General features: G+C 44.3%; 1 protein-coding gene across 4 annotated transcripts in view; it reads left to right on the top strand.

Moving 5' to 3' along the window:
- Positions 1-21,533, top strand: part of BCL11B (BCL11 transcription factor B) — an 89,943-nt gene that overhangs the window by 30,000 nt on the left and 38,410 nt on the right. For 2 of the 4 annotated variants that reach the window (XM_086613114.1, XM_086613113.1), the window contains exon 3: positions 11,419-11,634. The exons of the other annotated variants lie outside the window; for them this stretch is intronic. In XM_086613114.1, coding sequence (XP_086469240.1) covers positions 11,419-11,634 — 216 coding nt within the window. The remainder of the gene's footprint in view (positions 1-11,418; positions 11,635-21,533) is intronic. 4 annotated transcript variants of the gene reach the window in all.

The following is a 21,533-nucleotide window of genomic DNA, read 5'->3' as shown; positions in this document are numbered from 1 at the left end:
AGACTGGATTTGAATTTATTACAGGGAAATAAAAGGCTTGCTTAGAGGAAGAACTATGAGATCGCTGCTTATGATTTTACAATTTGATTCCGCTTGTCCTTAAGGAAGGTTCATAACGCTTGCTTCGGAAATGCCATCTACATCTAGAAAATTAAGGTTAAAAGGACTACTTTGTTGAAACTAATTACAGGCTAGCTCGATTTTTTAGTTGGTGACATTTTACAGATTTTGCTTGTGATGCAAGGGGCTGTAGAAAGATTTGGTTAGGCTGTGATGTACAGCAATAAGCTGCCGTTTGAGTATATTGACGTTCTCATCAGAAACAAAACAAAAACTCACCAGGCTTTATTTTACTGAGGTGATAGTATGAATTTAATATCACTTCCTCATCCCGACTGTGGATGCTTGAAGGAATTCTTTTGCTTCGCCTTGGTTTGTACAGTATCTCTGTTTTGTTCTCATTTATTTTTTTGAATACACTTTCCTCAGTAATCAACTTCAGTTTCCATTTCAAGCAGACCTGATAATAAAAAGCCTTTTTGTGTCTTAGATTCTTATCTTATGGAGGAAGATGCTATTCTGTACAAATAAATGGGTGAATTGGGAGTTATGGGGCAATCTGGTCCAGAAAAAATATACCCAGGAAAGAATGTCCTGTACACGGAATGCTTCTTGCTTTCTCGTAGTTGGCTTTGCTCTTAGTTTTGTGTCATATTGAAAAGAGTAAGGGCTGTTTTTGTATCGTACTTGTGTTTTAATTCTTCTGTATAAGTTTCAGTTATCCTGTCTAATTAGCACTTGTGACTGGCTAAATTCTGCTCATAATCAAGTCTTTGGGTGAAACTTTTCATTGTGGTATTTAGCAGCAGGATTGGGTGCAGGTTCGCAACATGCTTCCTTGTGCTAATGAAATGTCGATTTATTATTTCCCTTTTATAACTTACGTTATAGTCTGAACTAGATTCCTGGTTGCTGGTTTATTTCTCTGCTTTCTTTTGTTAATCAAAAGCAACTTGTTCAGTTAATTTTCTAGCCTCTTTTCCATTCAGAGAGCAGTCTTTATTTACTTAGTGGTGCTGATGTCCACTAAACTCAGGATCGAAGCTTTAGATTCTCAGGGTTCCTCTAGTTTGGTGGATTGTTTTACCATCTCCAGTTGATTGCTCTCCTCGTTTAATCTGACAGTTTCAGTTATCAGACTTGGGCCTCCTTGTACACACGCAGCGGGAATGGTTTTCCCCTGAGAGATCCAAAACTCAAAGGGAATCCTCATTTTAAAAATCTCCATTGCTTTCCCCCACCCCATACGAATTTCTTGCTCTGCTTTACTTGTTTAAATTTGCTCGGTTAGTGAAGGCTCTGCTTAGTGTGAACGTGCTCCCTGCACAAGGAAGAATGTGCAAATTACAAATGTGCATGTTAATGGACCCCCCCAAACACTGTTAAATTACGTGAATATAATGTATGCATTCTCACCAGACAGGTAGACTATTTTTCGTATCGAAACTCAGCACTTACATTGCTTTTGGCAAGAAGAGAGCCAAAAAACCAGGAGCTATGATTTTTTTCCCCAATCTGTGCTTTGCAGAGACATCGGCATCACCTTATGGTCCTCCTTCCCCTTTCCAGCAGTGAAACAGTTAATAGTGCTGCTGCTTAATATATTACTGTTACAGAGTTCTTTTTAGTTTCCAGGACATTTAACGAAATCAGGTGGATGTCAATGAGCTGATTTTCACAGAGGGGGAGACTGAAGCACAGAGGGGCAGGGTGACTTCATCCTCTTCTCTTTCCCCAAGTTCCCTCCCCTTCCAGGAACTGTTTTTGCTACTAGACAGCTGAAAAGCTGCTAAAAAGCTGCTCATCCTGAGTGATTCCACCAGTGATTTTTTTTTTTTTTTTTTTAAAATTCAAAAATACTAGTAGAAGGCAAACTTTAGAGCAAGGAAGAAATACTTACCCGAGCAGCAAATCCTGCTGTTCTCTTTTCCAGAGGCCATATTCTGCCTGAGGATACATGTGTGCAGCACAACGTCTGCCGGTGTGAGCAGGGCTGTCCCAAGTGGCCAAGGCAGAGGAGAAGCTCAGCAGTGTTACTGACTCCTGCCTAGCTGGAGCTCTTCCCTGGCCACTTCACTTCCGTTGTGTTAGCCTCTTGACCATGCTCTTGTGGTCAAACCCTCACATTATTTGTAGTGGTATTTCTCTCTCTAGCTGCCTGTGTATATTATTTTGCCCTTTGGAAACACCTCTTTCCATCCACTGAGTTCCTGTATTAATTCCAGGGCCCATTAAATTCCAGGGCCCATGTAATCATCTGTTGGGGTGGTTCTATGCTTCAATTACATCAGGAATATTTGCTGGTGTAAAGAAATATTCACGGTACAATCAGGACTAAAAATTTTAATCCTCACAAGGTTTTTTACAACCGTTGACACTCCCCAGGACTTAATTACAAGAGTTGGGGAACAAACTCGGGAAAATTGATGAACTGTTTATTGTCAACCCTTTATGCCTTTTGGAAAACAAACTCTGTAAATCAGGGTGATTATTGTTATTTGTTAATTTATTGTGGTAGCTTCTGGACATTGTAGCTCAGATCAGGGCACCATTGTGTTAGGCACTCTGCACCCCCGGAGCAAGAGCCAGGCTCTGCTTGGAAGCGTTTCGGGGCTGAACAGACCAGACAGGCAGAGGGTGGGAAGGGGAAAGCTGAGCTCTGGGAGGGGACATGCAGGAGGGGGAACACATGGCAGCCTGAGTGGCTCATGCCCTGGGGTGTGCACCTCAGCACCCTTCACAGTGTAGAGCTGTGTCTGCAAGACCACCCTTCTGAGATGGGAAAATGCTCTAGTTCCCTATGTTATATCACATCTGTTGATGTGTTGTATTTACTTAACACTTATGATGTTTTTAGGCCCAGTCCTGCCCTTGTCTCCCCTCCTCTCACTCCTGGTTGCTCTCATAGCATAGGGACATTGTCCTCCCAGGGCAAAGCCTTGTGTCAGTGGGGTGGTCAAAGGGCATGGCAGGAGGAAGTGATGAATGCCACCATGGGGTAGGCGAGAGTCCTTTTTCTCATGTATTTAATTGAGGTGAACCAAGATGTTTCAATTGTTCCCTTAACTTCCTGTTCAAAGCACAGACAAGGGCCTGGGGGCAGGTTTGGATGAGCATCAGGTGGGAGGGGGGACGGGTGGTCCTGCACAAGCCCCTGCAGGGACCTGGCTCATAGAGATGCTGCCGATGCTGCCCTGTGGAACCTGGATGCCCCCGCAGGTCTCCCTCCCACCATGGCCTCTGAGCGGGTGCAGCAACAACCCACACCCCCATTTCCTAAAAGATGGGTTTTGACACTGCATAGGACATCTCACAGGCGTAGTATGGGCTACTTCTGGGAATCCACATGTCTCTTAGGTAAGTAAAAATCTCCAAAGCCTGCCCTCGACGTCTGAGCCTCCAAAACACCATGCACAAATATGTGTACAAACTAAAATGTGGATTTTTACGCAGTGAGAGGAGTTGCATGCTCAAAACAGGATATTTAGATATATTAGGATATTTATTAACCACACGGGGTGTTCCAAGCTCAGTTTATTTATCTTTGTAAAGTGCTTCCAGATCTTTGCGTGGAAGGCACTAGAGAAATGAAAGGCGTATTATTATTATTATTGTTATTATTGTTGTTGTTATTATTATTATTACAGCATCTAACTACTGACAGGCAACCACAGCTGCACGCTCGATTCAAGCCACTTAAATTTAGGGGCTGATTTTTACAATATTGACTCTTCATACTCTTTTCCATGAACTCCATATGCAGAAATGTGTGTTCACCTGCCCCGCTCAAGTATCATTATTCTCCAGAAATATGTAAATGGAGTGCTTTTAAAGAAAGGAAGAAAATGTGGCATAAATATTAAGTATTCACATTTTTATGGTAGAACTCAACTGCCATTTAAGAAGGGCTTCAAAGCAACCAACTGTATGAGCTGGTAGTTGCTTCTCTGCCATTAAAAAAAGAAAATGCATTGATTAAAATAAAGCCAAGGAATCTCATAGACAAAGGATAACATTGGCGGTGTTCAAGGGTCTGACACGAGCTCCGAAGAGCCCAGGAAATGGAAAGCTGAGTTTCACAGTGAAGCATTTTAATCAGTACGGTTGTGCACAGCCGCTGCCGCGCGTGTTATGTAATATCACACTTCACCCGCCCACACACACCTAGAGACAACAGGCATCTTTGAAAGGTCTTGGCATTATTCGGAGGAAAGACTCCCAGCAATACCCCTGCATGGTGTTTAACCTTAACTTTACTTATGTTTAGGTGTTGCTTTGTGTTTTTGGTTTTTTTTTTTTTTCCCCCTCCTTACCGTCTCCTTTTTATTTTTCTTTTTCTTTCCTGTGGAACATCAATACTCAGTATTTTTGTATCTTCAAAAATGGAGCAGATTTTTGGGAAAAATCCCATTAGCTCCATGATGTGTTTTCACGACACCTCTGAAGGTTCCAGTCATGGCCGTTTTATGCATTTTGTAGCATTGTCCTCGTGTTGTTGTTGTTGTTATTATTATAATTTTTTAAATAAGTATATTAGAAATGCTACATTCTGAAGACACTAGCTAATTATTAAATTGTAGCTAGACTATGTTTTCTTTAGATTTTAAAATAGGAAATAATTAACCAGAGGTTTTAAAGATCTGCAGAAAAGCCAAACAGGTGAGTCGGTTTTCCAATGCCCTAAGAGTTTGAACACATCCTTACTCTGGCTTTTGAGTAACAGAACGAGCTCAATCACATTTCATTCTGGTATAAGGTAGTCCTGAAGAGAACTGTTTTTCCGAAAAAGATTAAAAAAAAAAAGGCTGTCGCTGACTGCTAATTAGATGTATTTTAACTGCAAAGTCATTTTAGCAGCTAATATTGTTATTATGTGCTTCAGAGTGAATCCTTAGCGAAGCTATTAAACTGTGAGAGCCTGAACTTATCAGACATTTTGTAACGTGGCTGGATTTTTGTGTCCTTGTTCAGAAACCTGTGGGGAGTGGAGGACCTTTCTGGCTCAGACATGGAAAACACATTTCTTACCAACTGATTACTGGGATGGGCAGCTGAGACCTCCTTGCGCCCTCCTTTTGCACTTTTTTTTTTGCTTTTTTTCCCCCTGGCAATAATATTTCTTCTTTCTGTTGCACTCTCTCCCTCCTCTCCCAGATAGCGGTCCAGCCCTGCGGTGCACCCTCTAGCCGAGGAAAGGGATTTAACGGCAGGGACCGGTCTCGGTTATTTCGGGATACTTTCGACTCCTGCCTGTCGTATACAACAAGTTGGCGGTTCTCAGTAGCCGGTAGGCTCTCAGCATGAGGCAGGCTCCTGCTTTTGAAAAGCAATAGCCCACAGCTGACGGTGGACTTAGCCATCATTTTCCTATCGGTTTCTCATCCAGGATTCTTACTTTGTAATTGCTGGGTTGGGTTTCTCAGGGTTTGGATTTTTCCTCCCATCTTATTGCATCGGTTGCTTTTATTCTCCTTTGCACTCTAAAACAAAGTGACTGATACAATATCCAAACTGATGAAAAAGAAAGGGATTTTTTCCCCCTTTATTTGCTCAGATTTGAATTGGGTTATCTGCCTATCTTGTTTATGATATTTTGTGCTGTCTTTTCTGCACAGACTGTGACTCCCAAATCTTCCACAGCTCCATTTCCATATTCCTGCGTGCTTGTTCTTTGTTAATCACTTGGCAAGCGCTTATTTGAATATTAAAAATTTCTTTAATCATCAAAGGCAGGAGCACAGCTTCATGAATATTCATATTTTTTTCCTCCTCAGACTGGATTCTAGTTCATTACCCTGCAGTAAAGCCAAACAGTCATCAATCGCGCTCATTACAGCCGCTGGCGTTTTGATTGGCTGCCTGCTGCTGGTAGCCCGCGTCCCCCATCCTCCCGCTCTCCTCCATGAGCTGTCGTGTACCTGCCAACAACAACAACAAAAAAATATATCAACAATGCAAGAATAAATTTCTCCGGTTGAAAAACAACTTTGCAAACTTGTCAAACAGTCCTCGTCACTTTTTTTTTTTGGTTTTACACCAAAAAATTTAAAAAAAAATTTAGAAGGGAGAAACTTGAGCTTTAGAGATGAATATTTGTCAAGAGAGTTGACGTAAGTTTCATTTGCATAATGACTTTGTACTTCTGCATTAATAAAATTTGCATATGAAGCCATGTTAATTACTCCTGATCATGCTTTTTGCATTCATGCATAGTAATTTTCTCCGACTTGTGAGAATTAATGTCTTGGCATGGGGGGAGGAAGGGGGGGAGTTGGGGTACTGTCAAATTTCCGTGCCAGTGCCCCTCACTCACACTCTTTCTCCTTCTTGCTCACCACGTCGCTGTTCTTGATCTATGACTCATTTATGCATTATCGTTCAAAATTCTTGGGAGAAAGAAATGTATCAATTCAAAGGGAATCCTTGTCTGCCAAAAAAAAAAAAAAAATCCCCGAGCGAAATATAACAAGAAATCCCTTCCCTGCCCTCCTTCTTCTTTCCCCAGTGCAGCCTTTTCGTTTCCAGCTCGAGCAAAGTTTTAATCGTAGCATCGTAAGCTGGTGCAGGGGAACTGCTCCAAAACCGCTGTGTGTGTACTGGGGGCAGAGGTAGAGGCTGGCGTGCAGGTGTGTCTGGCTGAGCGCCGGACCCCATGCGCGAGCACGTGTGATAGCGTGTCTGCCTGCACCACCGGGCCCTTCTGCCATTCCTGGGGGGTGCTGCGTGTGTCCGCCACTTGCAGGCTGTGCACGCGTTGCTCTGCTAGTTGCTGTTGGGATTGTTGGTGCCTCTGTGTCTCTGTACACTCTGTGTGGGTACACATGTGTGCTTGTGCGTGTTTGCTTCATCAGCCCCGTTGTGTCTGTGCCAAAGGATGTGGTGGAAAAGTGGTAGTATCAGGTGGGAACAGTCCACACGAGAGGGCATAATACGAATGAGACAACTTGTTTTAGGAAGAGCTTGGAAAAAAATCTGTTGGAAAGATTAGTGAATAGATCTATCTTTCAATTTTGGATGTGTCTGCTCAAGGCTGCTGCAATGGTACATGTAAAACCCATCTCAAAACATCTGCAGTACTCTCCCTGAACATGACGGGCACAGGGCAGGGCTGAGGCTGCAGCCTGCGCTCTGAATTTGCAGCCATACACTGTCTGAACAGATGTTTTTCTTTTTATTGAAAGAGTTTTTCAATAATAGAACTGAGCTTTAGTCTCTAAGCAGCTATTGATTGATTTTCTATCACCAGACAGGCACAGAGATACACACAGAAGAACTTGGTTCGTGCCCCGTTAAGTGACTTCCACGTCTGCCTGTGCACACACACACCCAGGCACCCACCCAGGCAAGCACACAGCATCCCCAGGGATGCGCCAGCTACACAGCTACGTGTGGCTGCATTTACACGTGATGTGAGACGTAAAGCAAGATCTCTTAAGATTGGGTCCCCTGGTCTGAACCATGCTGAGGTGGGACATTGTGAATGCCGCTTGCGGCTCCATCTTTGTGCTTTGCTCAGGGACTTTTTTGCAGATGTGCCAGAGGAGTGTGGCATTTTACATATACCATATCATACAGCCAGTCATGCCTAGGCTCAGGGAGAGGGATGACAAAAGGATGCAATTTATGCCTTGATTGTGGCTTTTGTCGTGTTCATCTAGGATCTTATGTTCATTTCCATCTTCTGAGGTCATGTCCAATTTACCTTATTTTCTTCTTTGCAAGTTTAAAAATAGCGAAGAGCAAAAAAATTACTCTTAGCAGTGCCTGGGACTCAACAGAGCCTGTGAGCTACTGCCATGTACAGGCACTGAGTGTATGCCCAGCCTGTTTAAAGCGTAAGGACAAAATCCTCCTTTACCATCAGCAATGCAGCTCTTTTATTTACACGGTGACAGTCCCTGAGAGTGTTTCACACTCATGCTACATGCAAAACTCCCCTTCGCATCCATGCAGAATGAATGTGGAATATGTACTTGAGATCTGCAGTGCAAGTGAGTGATTTCCCAGTGCTGACCCAAGAGTAAAATCGAGCCTCACACATCGCGTCAGCGATGTTCAAGCGACATGGAGCTGCATGTGTGTGCCCGCTCAGCCTGGTCGGATCGGATTTTTGCCTCCAAGATTGCAGCACAGTTCTGCTTTCCTTTAATGCTGGTTGTGGCTGTGCCCTTTGTCGCAGTAAGGGGCTCGCAGGAGTGTTTTCTTTTTGAAACCTGTGTGCAACATGATGTGGCCGATCGGCCGTAGAATTCCAGAGACTGGCTCCCCTCCCTTGTCTGGTGCTGTGTGGGCTGAGCAGAAAACTCTCAGCACCAGCTTAGGACACTGTCTATTTATCTACCTACCTATATCTGTGTATCTCTTTTTATCTGTTTGTTCATTTTGTGTTTGTCCTTTGCCTGTAGCAGCTAAGTTGAAAAACAGTAGAGCCCCCATCTTCATTTTCAGCTTTAAGTAGAGCCTTCATGGGGAAAAATCACACAAAAGAGGAGCTGGAGAGGTAAAACATGGGCATGTTCCTAGCAAACACAAGCTGAGCATTTCTGAGCACTACTATTATTCTTTCTATAGCTCTGAAGAGGTATCACGTACCTAATGGTGGAGCGTTCCTTTTTATCATGCCTTTCCTCGAGGCCCGTGGATATGATTTCCATCTTCATGATTTGCCGCTTGATCTGATTCTATAGGACTGTCCTGATTTGTGACAAAGAAGTAAACCCTAAAGTGGTAGCAACGAGGAGGAGGAATCACCTGATCTGACTTTGCTTGTAGGGCTAGGCTCAGCCTCCTCGTCTGTCAGCCCCGCGATCTTTGTCTCTTAGCGCTGGGCTCGGGGCTGGTGGTGGGACTCCCTGAGCATGTGCCAGAATCTCTCTTTGTCTACTCTTCTCCTTTACCAACACTTTCCTTTCTGACACTAGGTTAGCACTTTTTAGATTTCCTTGTATATACATCAAAGGACAGGAAAAGACCTTCTGAGTCACATGTTCAGTTCCATCCATTCACTGGCAACTGGTTCATATAGTCTTTCCCATAAATTTGTTATATACCTTGTTAACGTGGATTGCTGGCTTGCTCCCAGTACCTCTGTTGGAAGGCTCTTACAGGATCTCTTTGCCCAGATGGTTAGAAATCGGTTTGAAACCTTAGTTCCCTTTCCACACCAGAGGACATGTATTGGATAAGAGTAGGGAGGGCCTCCCTATACCCACTTGTTGAGCTCTTAGCATCTTCTCAAACGCCTCAGAGCTGTGTGGATTGTGTCAAATTCATTGCAGATGGACAGGAGGGATCCACCAGCACTAGAGGAGAGGCTGTTGCTCTCAGGGTAGTGTTGTGTGTTGGGACCAATGCACCTCCACATTAAAACCCCATGCGGTTGTGGTTGATGGTGCACTTCGCAGATTTCATATAGTTCCTCTGTGTGATGAGCTCCTTCAAACCCTGTAGTACGGCACCACGATGTGCAGAGGGCTGAGTGACTGCAGGACCTGTGCCTTTAGTCATGGCAGGGCCACAGACATGTCTAGGTGTCACCTGAGATGTAACTGCCCAGTGGTCCTACTCTAAATCCCGATTTCAAGCTCACAGCTTTCCCAGCAAGGATGAGAGCGCTGGCACACAGTCCTGCCCAAAATGCAACGTAGGTATGGTCTGGATAGTAGTTATCATTACCTGCTTGTGTAGTGCTTCTGCGGAGATCAAACAGTTACAAAAGCCAAGCAACTGAGCCCCCAAAAGAAAAAATCTTTCCTCGGCCCACGAGCCACAGAGACGGCTTCTATTTAAAACCAGTCCTCACAAAAGAGCACAAATTTCATCCTTGATGCTTGAAGCTCAAGTATTTACACAGGGAATTTAGACTCTTCACTTGTGGTTTTGGCAAAAGCTTCACACAAATGTTTTGCACTGGTGGTCTCTTAGCCATTTAAGATAAACGACAAAATCAAATGCAGTCCTTGCAGACTGGAGTACTGGATGCTGTGCCAAGGATGAAGTATCCCCGTTTGCCTCACATGTGTAGCTGTCAGATCAACATGCAGGCCTAGTTTCTGAATCGTGACTCTCAAGGTGAAGAGTCTTCCTTAGAAAATGTTGCTTTTTTGGGGTTGGAGGGAGAACTGATAAATATTCTTCCTTGCTGCCACGGTGCACGAGCATGCACAGACAGAATTGCCACTGTGAAAAAAAAAAAGAGCATTTGCCAGAAGTTACCCCACAATTAATGCACATATTTCCTGATCTAAATACGGGGGGAAACTGTGGTTTCTGATCTACCACTGTGTGGTAACTGTTGGCAAATGCCAGCTTTTTAATGGTGACCACTCCACCACATATCTTCATTTAGAGACTGCCCTTGATTAGTAGCTACCCTTTATTTAATAATTAAGTGGCAGGCATAATTTTAAATGAAAGGGGTGGGATTCTCAGTGGATGTAAAGCAGTGCCGTTCACTCAACTTCCCTTTAAACTCTGCTAATTCACGCCATGCGTCTCCTACCTGATTCTGCGTGTGTGTTTGTGCCTATCTGTATTTGTGCAGGTGTATATCGATATTTAAGACTTGTATCTTAGTTTTTCAAAGCCACGGAGCTCAGTTTGGACTAGTGCCAGGAGGAGCGAGCGTTTCCAGCGGAGCAGGAGAAAACTCTTAAATACAGCTTTTAAATGGCAGGTGATTCCTAGAGGGGTTAAAAATAAATAATGCGGTTGGAGGTTACAATATCATCTTTTAGCTAGCACGAAAAAGGTTGCTCCCTTCTCTGCAGGCTCGATAGGGAAGCAGCCTGCATAATCGGGGCGTGCAAAATGCACAACTGGCCGCAGCTCAAGCGGGAAGGCAGCACGGCGGCCGCCAACGCTTCCTTCTGGGAGCTGGGCTCCTGGCACCTCTCTGAAGCCATTTGAGCTCTAAGTCACCGCACTTTGTCCGGGCTGGTGTGTGGAGCCCGCTTCAGCGGCGGCTCAGCAGAAAGCCTGCCCAGTTTTGTGTCGGCTCAATGCATTAACACAGCCGTAAAACAATAATCCCCCTTTTGATTCGGTCCCTGAGCAAGTGCCGGTGGCAACCGCCGCCGCCTCCGGCTCTGCTCCACGCCAGGGCTGGCCAGCCCACCCCACTTCGCCCCTCTCCGTGCACCCCCCAGCCCAGGTTCGTGGGTCTCCCGGGTCTCTTCTTGCTCTTCCCCCGCCCAGCGCGAGCCCACCAGCCTCAGCCGGACGCAGAGCGGGGTTCAGACCAAGCGTGTCGCGCGTTAGGCAGCCAGCCCCCGCCTCGCCTGTTTCCCCTGATGATGCCTCCTCTGTCCCTTCAGACTTAGATCCGACTGACAGTTTTTTCTATTGTTTTTTCTCCAGGGCCGTCCAGGCCTGCAAACCTGCCGGGGGCTCCCATAGCTGCCTCCTCCCACCCTCACACATCCGTGATCACGTCACCTCTCCGCGCACTGGCCTCCCTCCCGCCCTGCCTTAGCCTGCCCTGCTGTGGTGCACGTGCAGTCTCAGTTGGCGGGACTCAGACTGAGATTCAGACTGAGACGTCAGGCACATTTGGATGTCATTGTCAGTTGTCAGGTAATAGAAACTTTTTTTTTTTTTGTTGCTATCTGAAGGTCAGTAGTGCTGCCAAGTGATGTCGTCTTTGCTGTGGGAGAGCTGCCTTCACTGGGTCGCGTGGGGAAGGCAGAGAAAATGCCCTAAATGACTCCCCTCCCCTTCCCCCTTCCCACTCCACCCTGGCGCAGGACTGGGAGCGGGAAAGGGCGAGCGACTCCCTCCACTTCCCCATCCCTCCCCTCCTACCTGCCCACCTTCAGCTGTCACCAGGGCCGCTGCCGGGCCATTCATGCCACGTTGTGAACAAACGTCTGAGACTCCTCACAGAATGTGATATCCTGGTATCAAGATTTCATCTCTCTGGGCTGTTTATTTTAAGCTTAATTGGATAACATTTAACATCTGAGGTCTTTCTCCACACCCCTCCCTCATATTTTCTTCCTCCATCCCCAAATCATTCGTATTAAAGGCTCTCCTCCGCATCCATGTGCACGCAGGATGTACGTGCTCCATGCCGTTTTCTCCCTTGCTTTGAGAAAATGCTCCTTGGTAACTTGCCACGCATCCCTTGCCTCTCCCCTGTCAGCTTTTCTTTTCCTTTATTCCTTTTGGATGCCTGACTTTTGTCACCGCGAGGAGGGGAAAGTGTTGTGGAAATGAGGGTGCACTGAGCTCGCCAAAGAGGACACGGACATATTGTCGCCAGACCCCGTCATTTCAGACCCAGCGATCTCTTTGAAATCAGTGGGTGTTTCTGAGCATGGCTCAGTTGCAAGATCGGGTCTAGGATGAACTGCGGGCTGGAGAGGTGAAAATGAGGAGGGCTTAAAAGAAAATGCAGCTGTGGCAAAATCCGCAAGCGTTTATGGAGTCTCACTGTGGTGGGCCAAGCCCTGCAGCCCTCATTCATGCTAACATGCATGGAGTTTTACTAGGGAGTTCCCAGAATGACGTGTGAGGACCAGAGGATTTAGAGAGACAGCAATGACTGTCATGAGTAAAGCCTTTGGGAAATCGCTCCTCGTGTCCTCCTGAAGCTGGCAAAACTTTGCTGTGCTCAGCTTTTTCCTTCCGCAAGCAGTGGTACCACCTGGCTGCAGTAAGCTTTATCTCATGAGGATGTCCCCGTACGTCTCTGGTGGTTGTGAAAAAGCGAGACAAAAAGTTTTGCAAGAAATTTAAATTTGTATCTTGGAAACCCTCAGTCTTTAAAGACAAAATATTATGGGGAGGATGCTGAGAGCACTCCCCAGGGTCCCATTTTGACCCTGGGTGAAGCTCAGGGCGTGCGAGGGAGGCTCCTGTGCCGCTGGCAGAGGCTCAGCCAGTGCCCAGCCGCTTGTGCCGGGACGCAGGCACTGGGCTTGCAGCAACGCGCTGCGTGGTGCGGTGCAGTCAGCGAATCCGGGGCGTTTGGTCAGACTTCCTATTCCAGGTGCCGTACGCAGCGAGAGGTTTAATCTGCCTCTGCAGGTTGACCAGCTGGCCTGAGATGGGTGTAGAGATGGGCTCTTCCGAATGGTGAGCGCTGGATCAGAAAGTCAGATAGCTCCCCTGCCTCCCCTCTTCCCACCTTCCCGTAAACAGAAACCAAACTGGAACTGGTCTCATGTTTTGCTGTTCTCTCTCTTCACTGGTGCAGTATGCGTGCAGGTGCCTTTGGTAGGCAGGTAGTTGTAACAGTGAACTGGATGCCCTGGTTCCCTGCTGTTTCTGATGCCCACAGCTAGTGGAGAGGGAAGCAAGTGCAACTAAAAATAGAAAAGGAAGGAAGGAGTAACTTATTAGAGAACGTGGGAAGGCGAGGCTTTTGTACTTTGCGTACTTTGAGTTCTCACTTTGGAGTTGTGCGCTGTGAGTTTTCAGAATTGCCTGTTCGCTGGGAGAGCCATGCCAGCGCTGTGGAGAGAGAGACCTGTTATCATGGCTTCCTGTAATTACTGCTGCAGTCTGCGGCACTTAAAGAATAGGTTGTATCAAAGTGCATGCTACATGTTTATGACAGTAGTTGGTCAAGTTCTGCTTGAAAGAAACATTTTCTTCCCTTGGAAAAGGAGATTATGTCTACTTAACCCTTTCTTAGCTCCCGTAGTATTCACTGTATATGAGCCTGGGCAGGTTCGAACCCTGTGGCAAGGGTTACGGGATCTTTCTAGCCCCCAGAATGTTTTGTGGAAATGAAATAAAAGTGAGTGCTTTGTGTTGATTAATAATCTAGTGACGATCCCTGCATTATGCCCTCTTTTTTAATATAGACATTTACAGCAGTCACTTGCTACGGCTTTAGAGATCTGCTTGTCTCTCTGACTTGATTAGCCTTTTATTCTGTCAGAGCTGTTCTTGCTTCTGAGGAATTGTTTCCTTCTTTGAACAAAAGCCATCAACAGTTCCTGCCTCTCCTCCTCCTTCATCATTTCTTACCTTTCCTGTTTTTCAGCATTCATTTAATTCAGGACCTGGAGTTTTTCAATGCAGTTCTCAAGCAGGCTGTGACTCTGAAGGCTTGAAGTTGCAGGTACTCCCAAATCTCTGCTAGGCACTCACAAATTGGGCCCTCAAGAGTCCCAGCAGTTTTGTGCTGGAGAATCCAAATGTCCAGCTGCTGGCAGGATTTGGGGTAAAAGCTGCGTTTAGAATTCTCAGATCTAGATAAGCACAATCACCCGGAATGCTGAGTAGCATTCAGTCATGCACAGGGGAAGTCGTCCTGCCTCATCCAGAGCTGTTTGTGATCTTTAGAAAATGTGCTGCTGATAGTAGTTTCAGTCACAACAAATGATGCTGGGAAGTCCGCTTGGGTATCCACCGTGTCGCTCGGCCGGTGCTGGTTGAAGTCCCCTCTGTCTTTGTTCATTTCTTTGTGTTCAAGGCACCACAGGATGAGGAATTTGTGAGTAAAGGTCTATGTTTTTCTATGTGATTTTAAAAAAATAATCTACCACTGGAACAATCTCTGAGTCTCTTTATTTATTTTTTTGCCTCAGAGGCTTCTGTCTGTTGAATTGGGTTCTCCCGTTTAAATGTTTTTAGTGCCTATTTAATTAGAAGTTGGAATAGAGTCATGAAATTCACAGGGTTGTGTAGCTTGGATCTAAAATATAAATGGGCAAAGCATTCATTTTGCTTTACCCCTTGCCAGATTAGGGTGCTTTTTTGAGCCTGCTTTTTATTTTGTTTCAATGAATTGCAACTGCTCGGAGTAACTGTAAAACGCACGCAGGTTTTTTTGCATAACAGAGACATGCAAATGATCGTTGAGAGACGTAATTATGTAAAGAAAAGTATATGCCCATATGCATGCACACATACACTGCAGTGCTTTTTGTGGGGCTATTTTTTCACAATATATCTTCATAAGGCTCTTTTTATGATGCTGATTTATTAATATTGTACGTTAAGGCTTAAATTGTCAAAGCTGCCTAAGAGATTTGGATGCCCATTTCCCATTAAAGTTAACGAGAAATGAGCTTTGAAAATCTCAGCGCAGAAGTGTGTGGCACTTTATGGTGTGCTCTCCAAAGAAAAAAGTCTCTGCCCTGAAGACCCTACAGTGCAAAAGCCCCAGAAATGGAGTTATAATTGGCATAAGACAAAGTGTATTGTAATGGCACGGATAATAATTTATCTCCTATGCCTGCATCCAGATATATATACCTGATCCAAAATCTTTGGACCTGGGCCCACGAGTGAGGGTTTTATATACCTCCGTAAAGATAATTAGATCTGTCCAATACACATATATTCAGCTAACCAGTGAAACTGCTTCCTTCCCACATGTAGGCTGATGGAAGGAGGTGGAAAACAATTATGATACTTAGTTGCATATATAAAAACAGCAAGTGGGCATGGACAGCAGTGATTAACGGACAGGGCTGTGAAGTTTAAGGTCTAAAATAGAGGAACGCATGGGGCTGTAGCTCAGCAGAGTGGAACAAGCGCCTGTTATTTCAGGGAATCAGCTGTATTAGTCATTAGGACATTCTGAAAATCACACAGTCATCTTGCAAAGTTAATATCAATTTACTTGGCTACTGAAATTCTACTTACTGCATCATTTAACTAGTCTAGTGTTTTCTTGGCAAAGGTTAAGGTGACAGTAAAGATAAAAGAAGTACCTGTAAGTAAATAATAGGTTTTAAAATAATACTTTTCCCTTCTTCAATTATATCACTGTATTCATTTTGTGTTGGTTTTATAACTGGAGTCAGCCAATAGGAAGAGCTAGATTAGACCACCCTGCTGTAAAAAGCTTGATGCAATTAATACAGTCTGTCTAGAAAGCAGTATTATTTCAAAAACTTTTATGTTAATGATATGGTATGTGCTCGGCACATTTCTTACTAGAACAAGAAGCGAGCTTTTGTTCACTCCAGACTGGGTTTTATTAACACAGGAGGATCAATGGAAAACGAAACAGTAATCAAAGCAGAGAATGCAAACTCACCCAGCAAAAACCTCCTAAGTCCTCAAGTCCCAGGATGATGGCTGATACTCAAAAAAAAAAAAAAAAAAGGAGTCTGCTAAAACTTGATTTCTGATCAGCTCTGGATGCTTTTTCAAGAGGAGAAAGAGGAATTGGGCATGTGTCTGAGGGCAGACAAAGACCTATAGTTTCCCCGAGACCCTTTGTAAATGTATCTTTTCATTTTGCTGCATAAATAAGAGGTTTGCGTAAAGTACTAACGTTCAGGAGAGATGTCCCTATTAGTCATGGTTACATGTATTTATTTATTTGAGTGAAATATTTAATGCACGCTGTAGTAGAATTGACTTTGTGGACAGTACTTACAGAGCGCAGGGATGTGTGAGAGATGTATACTCTAAAAAGGGTAATGCATCAGTCTGAGTGTATGCATCCATCTTTTGATCTATCTATCAATCTATGTGCTCATCCATCTATCCAAGTATTAAAATCATATGCGACCTGTCTGTCTATGCAGCTCTCTGTCTCACCAGATATTAAAATCAGATCCAAAGTCAAAATAGATGGATCTAATGGCAAACTTATTTTTTGACTAACGGCGTGTTTGTCAAGAGGCAGCGAAGAGACCCTTAGATGGCGAAGAGGCAGCTAAAATTAGGGTGCTGCATGGGGCAGCGGTGCTGGCAACTTGAGCGTGGCTGAGGCTTTGTTCTAGACAGACGCCTGATCACTATAACTTTCTAAGTCCTAATTATGTCAAGTTAAGCACCAGCAGGAGCAACAGCGATATTTAAAGGTGCTTTAAAGTGGATGCCTGCCATTTCCAGACATCCCAGGAAAAAAGAAAAGCCCTTAATTGCAATATTAACGGGTGGAACTGAATCTGGTAGTCTCGGGACAAAAGGGTGCAAGGCAACATCGCCTGCAGTAAAGACAATGGCTCCAACATTGAGAGAGTTAACTCGATCGCATACCACTACGCTGAGCCCGAGAGTCTGAACTCTTCAAACGCTCCAAATGGAGAGCTAAATCAAAGAATCCTGTTTCAAATCCATCCAAGATGTTGCTGTTTTTCTCCTCTGACAGGAGAAGCATTTGGAAGTGCAGTTTCTTTCTTTTTTTATAGCTGTCTTAAAAAGGAGTTTGGATGTTTAGCACAGCTGGTGCTCATTACATTATGCACTATCAATAAAATAGCATGTGTAATTAATTTTTAATGCAGTGCTGTATGCAGCGCTTTAAAGCAGTTACTGTATGGGGAGAGCCGACACCGGTCACCGACATCAGAAATATTGAAATAGAGGGCTAGATTTTGCATTTTTAAAGGGTGTATGTGTGAGTGGGGGAAGGGTAGTTCCCAGCCAGCAATTCTCTAGCCACAGTCAAGTATAAAAACGTAGGAACAAGATGGATGAAGGTGATTTTATAATTTGCTTATTGGAATGAATGAATTTATTTCCTTTTAGAGTTTGCTGAGCGATGGCTGGGTTAGGAGTAGGTGACTTCAGAGCATAGCTAAGCACCAGGGGACTGCGCAGCAACTGATTCATCTTTGTTAAAGCATGAGCAGGCTTTGGAGCTATCGGGTGGGAGATGAGGCAAAAAGGGAAGTTACGGGAAAGCAAGAGAAGGGCATTTCCCGTCTATTTCATGGATTGAGTTATTTTCTTTTGCAGGGCTCCTTTCTGGTGCCTTGTTGTTCCCATTAGTAGTAAGCCCCATTTTTTCCCCTTGATTCAGTAAATATTTGGGAGTATCAGTGGTTTGGAAGGCAGAGAGTAGCTTGGTTGCAAAGAGGCAACATGGATGGCAAGTTGCCTGCTACCCTGACAGAAGACCCAAACAAATCAGAGAGTCTTCTCCTCTCTTGGCATTTGTGCAGTACTTTCCAGAAGACACCAGTGTAAATAAAGTCTGCTTTAATGGGGCACAGCAGGCAAGGTTTGGGCACCACCAGAGCTTTCAGCGGCCGTTACATCCAGAAACACCTTGGCTGTCTGAGGAAGAAACAGACCTATTTTTGAAGTTGTAGTATGGTCCATGTTCATATTCAGCAAACGGATAGGAATGGCTTTCGTGTTTCCGTGGCAGAGTAACCACCAGGGATGGTTTGCAGGATAGGACCAGACTCTCTTGCTTCCCACCCTCTTCAGGGAGTTGAATGCCTCTTGGTGAACACTTCCTAAAAAGAGAAGAAATCAACTGCAGGAAGAGAAGGAAGGAAGCAATCACCTACAAAGCAACAAAATTAGGGGTAGTGTTTGTCAGGTGTCTTGCCTTTCGGTTGGGTGATACACCAGCTTTCTAAGAGCTGATTTATTTTTTTTTAGACACATGCATGAGGCATAAATGTTTGCAATTATTCTTTCTTTCTCTCAGTAAATTGCCAGTCACTTGTACATAGCATATGCTAAACAGATCACTTGTACAGCCTCACCTGGCATATTCAGGATGGAGCTTTCTTCTGCCCCTTCAGCAGTAGTTTTTTGTCATCACTTTTCTTCTCGCTTTCTGTCAGACATGTGCGGATGTGTTTGTGTGTCTGAGCCAGGAAGTGAATTGGGCTGTTCAGCTTGTGAGAACAGAGATAAATCTCTTGTGCACAAATACAACGCTCAGAGTCAAAGGAAGTAGGATGAGCCGTCGGGTATGGTGTAGGTAGTTTAGATGAGAATCGCTCTTTAGTTCACAAGCCAGAGCAGGAAAGGTGGAGGCAACAGTGATGCACTGTACATTTTGTAGTGAAATAGATTAATTTTTTTTTTTTTTTTGAAGGAATTGGATGACGTATTCCTGGGGTGGCTCAAGTTTAGGCCAGAGAACTGCAAAAAAATTACCCCATGTCCCGCCAGAGCTGCCTAACACGGGGGACCTGGGTTCTTTTTTCTTTTCTGAGTTCTTCATAAAAATAGATGAAAGGAAGAGTTCTGTGCTCAGATGGGATACTTTATGTTCAGAAGGGGATTTGAGTCAAAGAAGCCATGCTGATGCACCTCGCATGTGCCCCACTGGGCTCCTGTGTGCCGCATGTTGGTCCTTCTTTCTGCTGAGCAGTAAACAGCTGAGCAACTGTTAGCAACATACGTTTTTATGCTGTTTGCTTTCTTTTGGACAGGCTTTTTCCAAGCATTTTTGCAGTACGTACAGAAACCTGGTAGGTTAGAGTATGGTATGTGCCTTTTCCTATCTTTATTTCCCTCTTGTTTTTATCTTAATCAAACCATTTCTGTGGGTCCTTGTTCCAGCTAACACAACCTGCCATAGCACAGGCTGGGGAAGCCAGGTTCAATGAGTCAGTAAAACATGCACTTGGAATGAAGCAGGCGAAAATCCCACATAGAGAGGGCTTACATTTTTTATGAATTCATCTGTAAGAGTCAGAGGTCCTGGGACTTCTGGAATGAGGTTAATGTGGGCTCTAAGCAAGACGGTGGAATCACGCCATGAAATGATGCTTCTTAAATTATTGTCTTTGCTATTAACATAAGGCATCTCTGGTTAGAGAGAGGCAAGTTTGCACAACGCACCTGCAGCTTTTATGCTTGTTTAAACGTCACTTGGCTATCTGGAGCCAGTTGTAAATGTATTATTTTCAGTCCATCCCCTGGCAATGCGAGGGGAGCCTCCTATCCTTTCTGTGTCAGACTGTCTCCTTACATGTCCTGTATTGACCTAGATTACTTCACGTGAGACCCAGATCTAAACCTGATCATTACATTTCTTCCATGGCTGCGTGACAAGCGTGGTGCTTCCAGGGCATGCTGTACCACACGAGCAGTCCACTGAGGGATGGGGTAGGGACTGCCTAGAGATGCTTAGCTGAGCATCTTTCTACGAGGTGTTTTTTGACTTCAGTGGTGTTGAACTGTTATGCCAGCTGTGAACACGGCCTATGAAATTCAGGGATATACAGAGATCTAAGTAAGAATCAGAGTATTGTTGGAAAATATGTACTATTTAAAACTGTCCATGGCATTCAGGATGAAAACCAAAAATTTGTGGAACATAGTATGGAACATAACCTCAACATAGCAACAGCACCCTTTGCCTGTGAAGGAACTATTTTTTCAGTTTGCATCTTCTAAAAGAGATTTTGCTTATTTTCTTCTCTCCTCTGATGGAACAGGGAGAGAGTAAGTTCATTTATTAACGGCACAGACAGGCTTATAATGCAAAGTCCATCCAAAAATTAGGTCTGAGTGTTTATGGATTGATTAATCCAAATCCTTTATAAAAATGTGTCAATGGTTGATTAAACTGGGAATAGGATCATTATGGTTTTGCCTATGGTGAGGACAAGATTAGTGAGCAACTTTACCTTTCTGCAAAACCTTACAAAATATAATAATAAAAAAAGAGACTTTTTTTTTTTTTTCTGGTTTCTTCTTAAACTGAACTAATACCTCTATTGTAAAGTCAAGGTAGAATCTTAAAAACTCTATAGCCTACTGAAGCCAAACTCTTCACTATCATTATCAATAGATGCATAGAATAGTTGTAAAATAATCCTGTGAAATTGCTGTAAACTCCCTCCCAATTTCCTTCATACTTTCTCTGCACGTTTTCCACAAGGAGCGGTGTGAAAGCTGCAGTGGTGCTAGCCCCTGCCTCCACCACCACTGTCAACGTTCATTAGTGCAGTTGAGCACACTCATAAACGTCTGAGCTCTTCCCATATTTACAGCCCTCTAGCCAGCAAATCTTCCCTTCTGCTCTCCCTGTTTCTAGGAAAAAACCAATGGTCAGGATTTGAGGCGGGCACGTGAGGTTTTATTTTAATTCTATGGCCTGATATCGTCCAGAGCTGTAAGGGAGAGCGAGGGCATGTGGGAGATTGTACCATCACTGCCTTAAGTAATTAGCTCCTTGCCCTTTCCTGTTAAGTTTGCCAGGCTGTGCCTTGCGGTTATAAGCTGAGATTTCTTAAATTTGTTTTCTCCTTAATAGGTAAAGATGAGTGAATGCTATTTCTCACTTTCTCCTTACCCTTTCCTAGCAGACGTCTTTGCTCTCTGAGGCCGTCTGGCACTGCTGGGGAGGTATTACCCAGGTGATTGCATTGCCCCAGGGTTAGATTTGCCCCTCTCCCTGGCATCATGAGGCTCTATTGCATATAGCTCCTTCCCAGCAAGTCCCAGTGAGTCACTGTCCTGCCTACTGGGCTGTCTGATGGGAACAGTCTGCTCTGTCGGTGGCCATGCCGGCTGTGGAGCTTCTCCCCATCTGCACCTTTCCCTTCCCTTGCTCGGCCCCAAACATTCATACTTCTTTCTTTTTTTAATATGTCATTTCAACTTTACCATCAGGTAGGTCCTTCATTTATTGCTGTCTCTGCCAGTGGTCCCTGCAGTAATAATTACAGCATTTTTATTTATTTTTTTAAAAATCAAGTCCAAAGTGAATTTACTGGTTTTCGTGGCTTTTTTAACTTCACATTTTTTTAAATGGAAATGACTGCTGAAAGTAAACACAGCTTGCAACCTACAGACTTATT

The sequence above is a fragment of the Tauraco erythrolophus genome, chromosome 6 (assembly GCF_009769465.1).
Source record: "Tauraco erythrolophus isolate bTauEry1 chromosome 6, bTauEry1.pri, whole genome shotgun sequence".
Classification (NCBI taxonomy): Eukaryota; Metazoa; Chordata; class Aves; order Musophagiformes; family Musophagidae; genus Tauraco; species Tauraco erythrolophus.
This window is presented reverse-complemented; position numbering and strand designations above follow the sequence as displayed.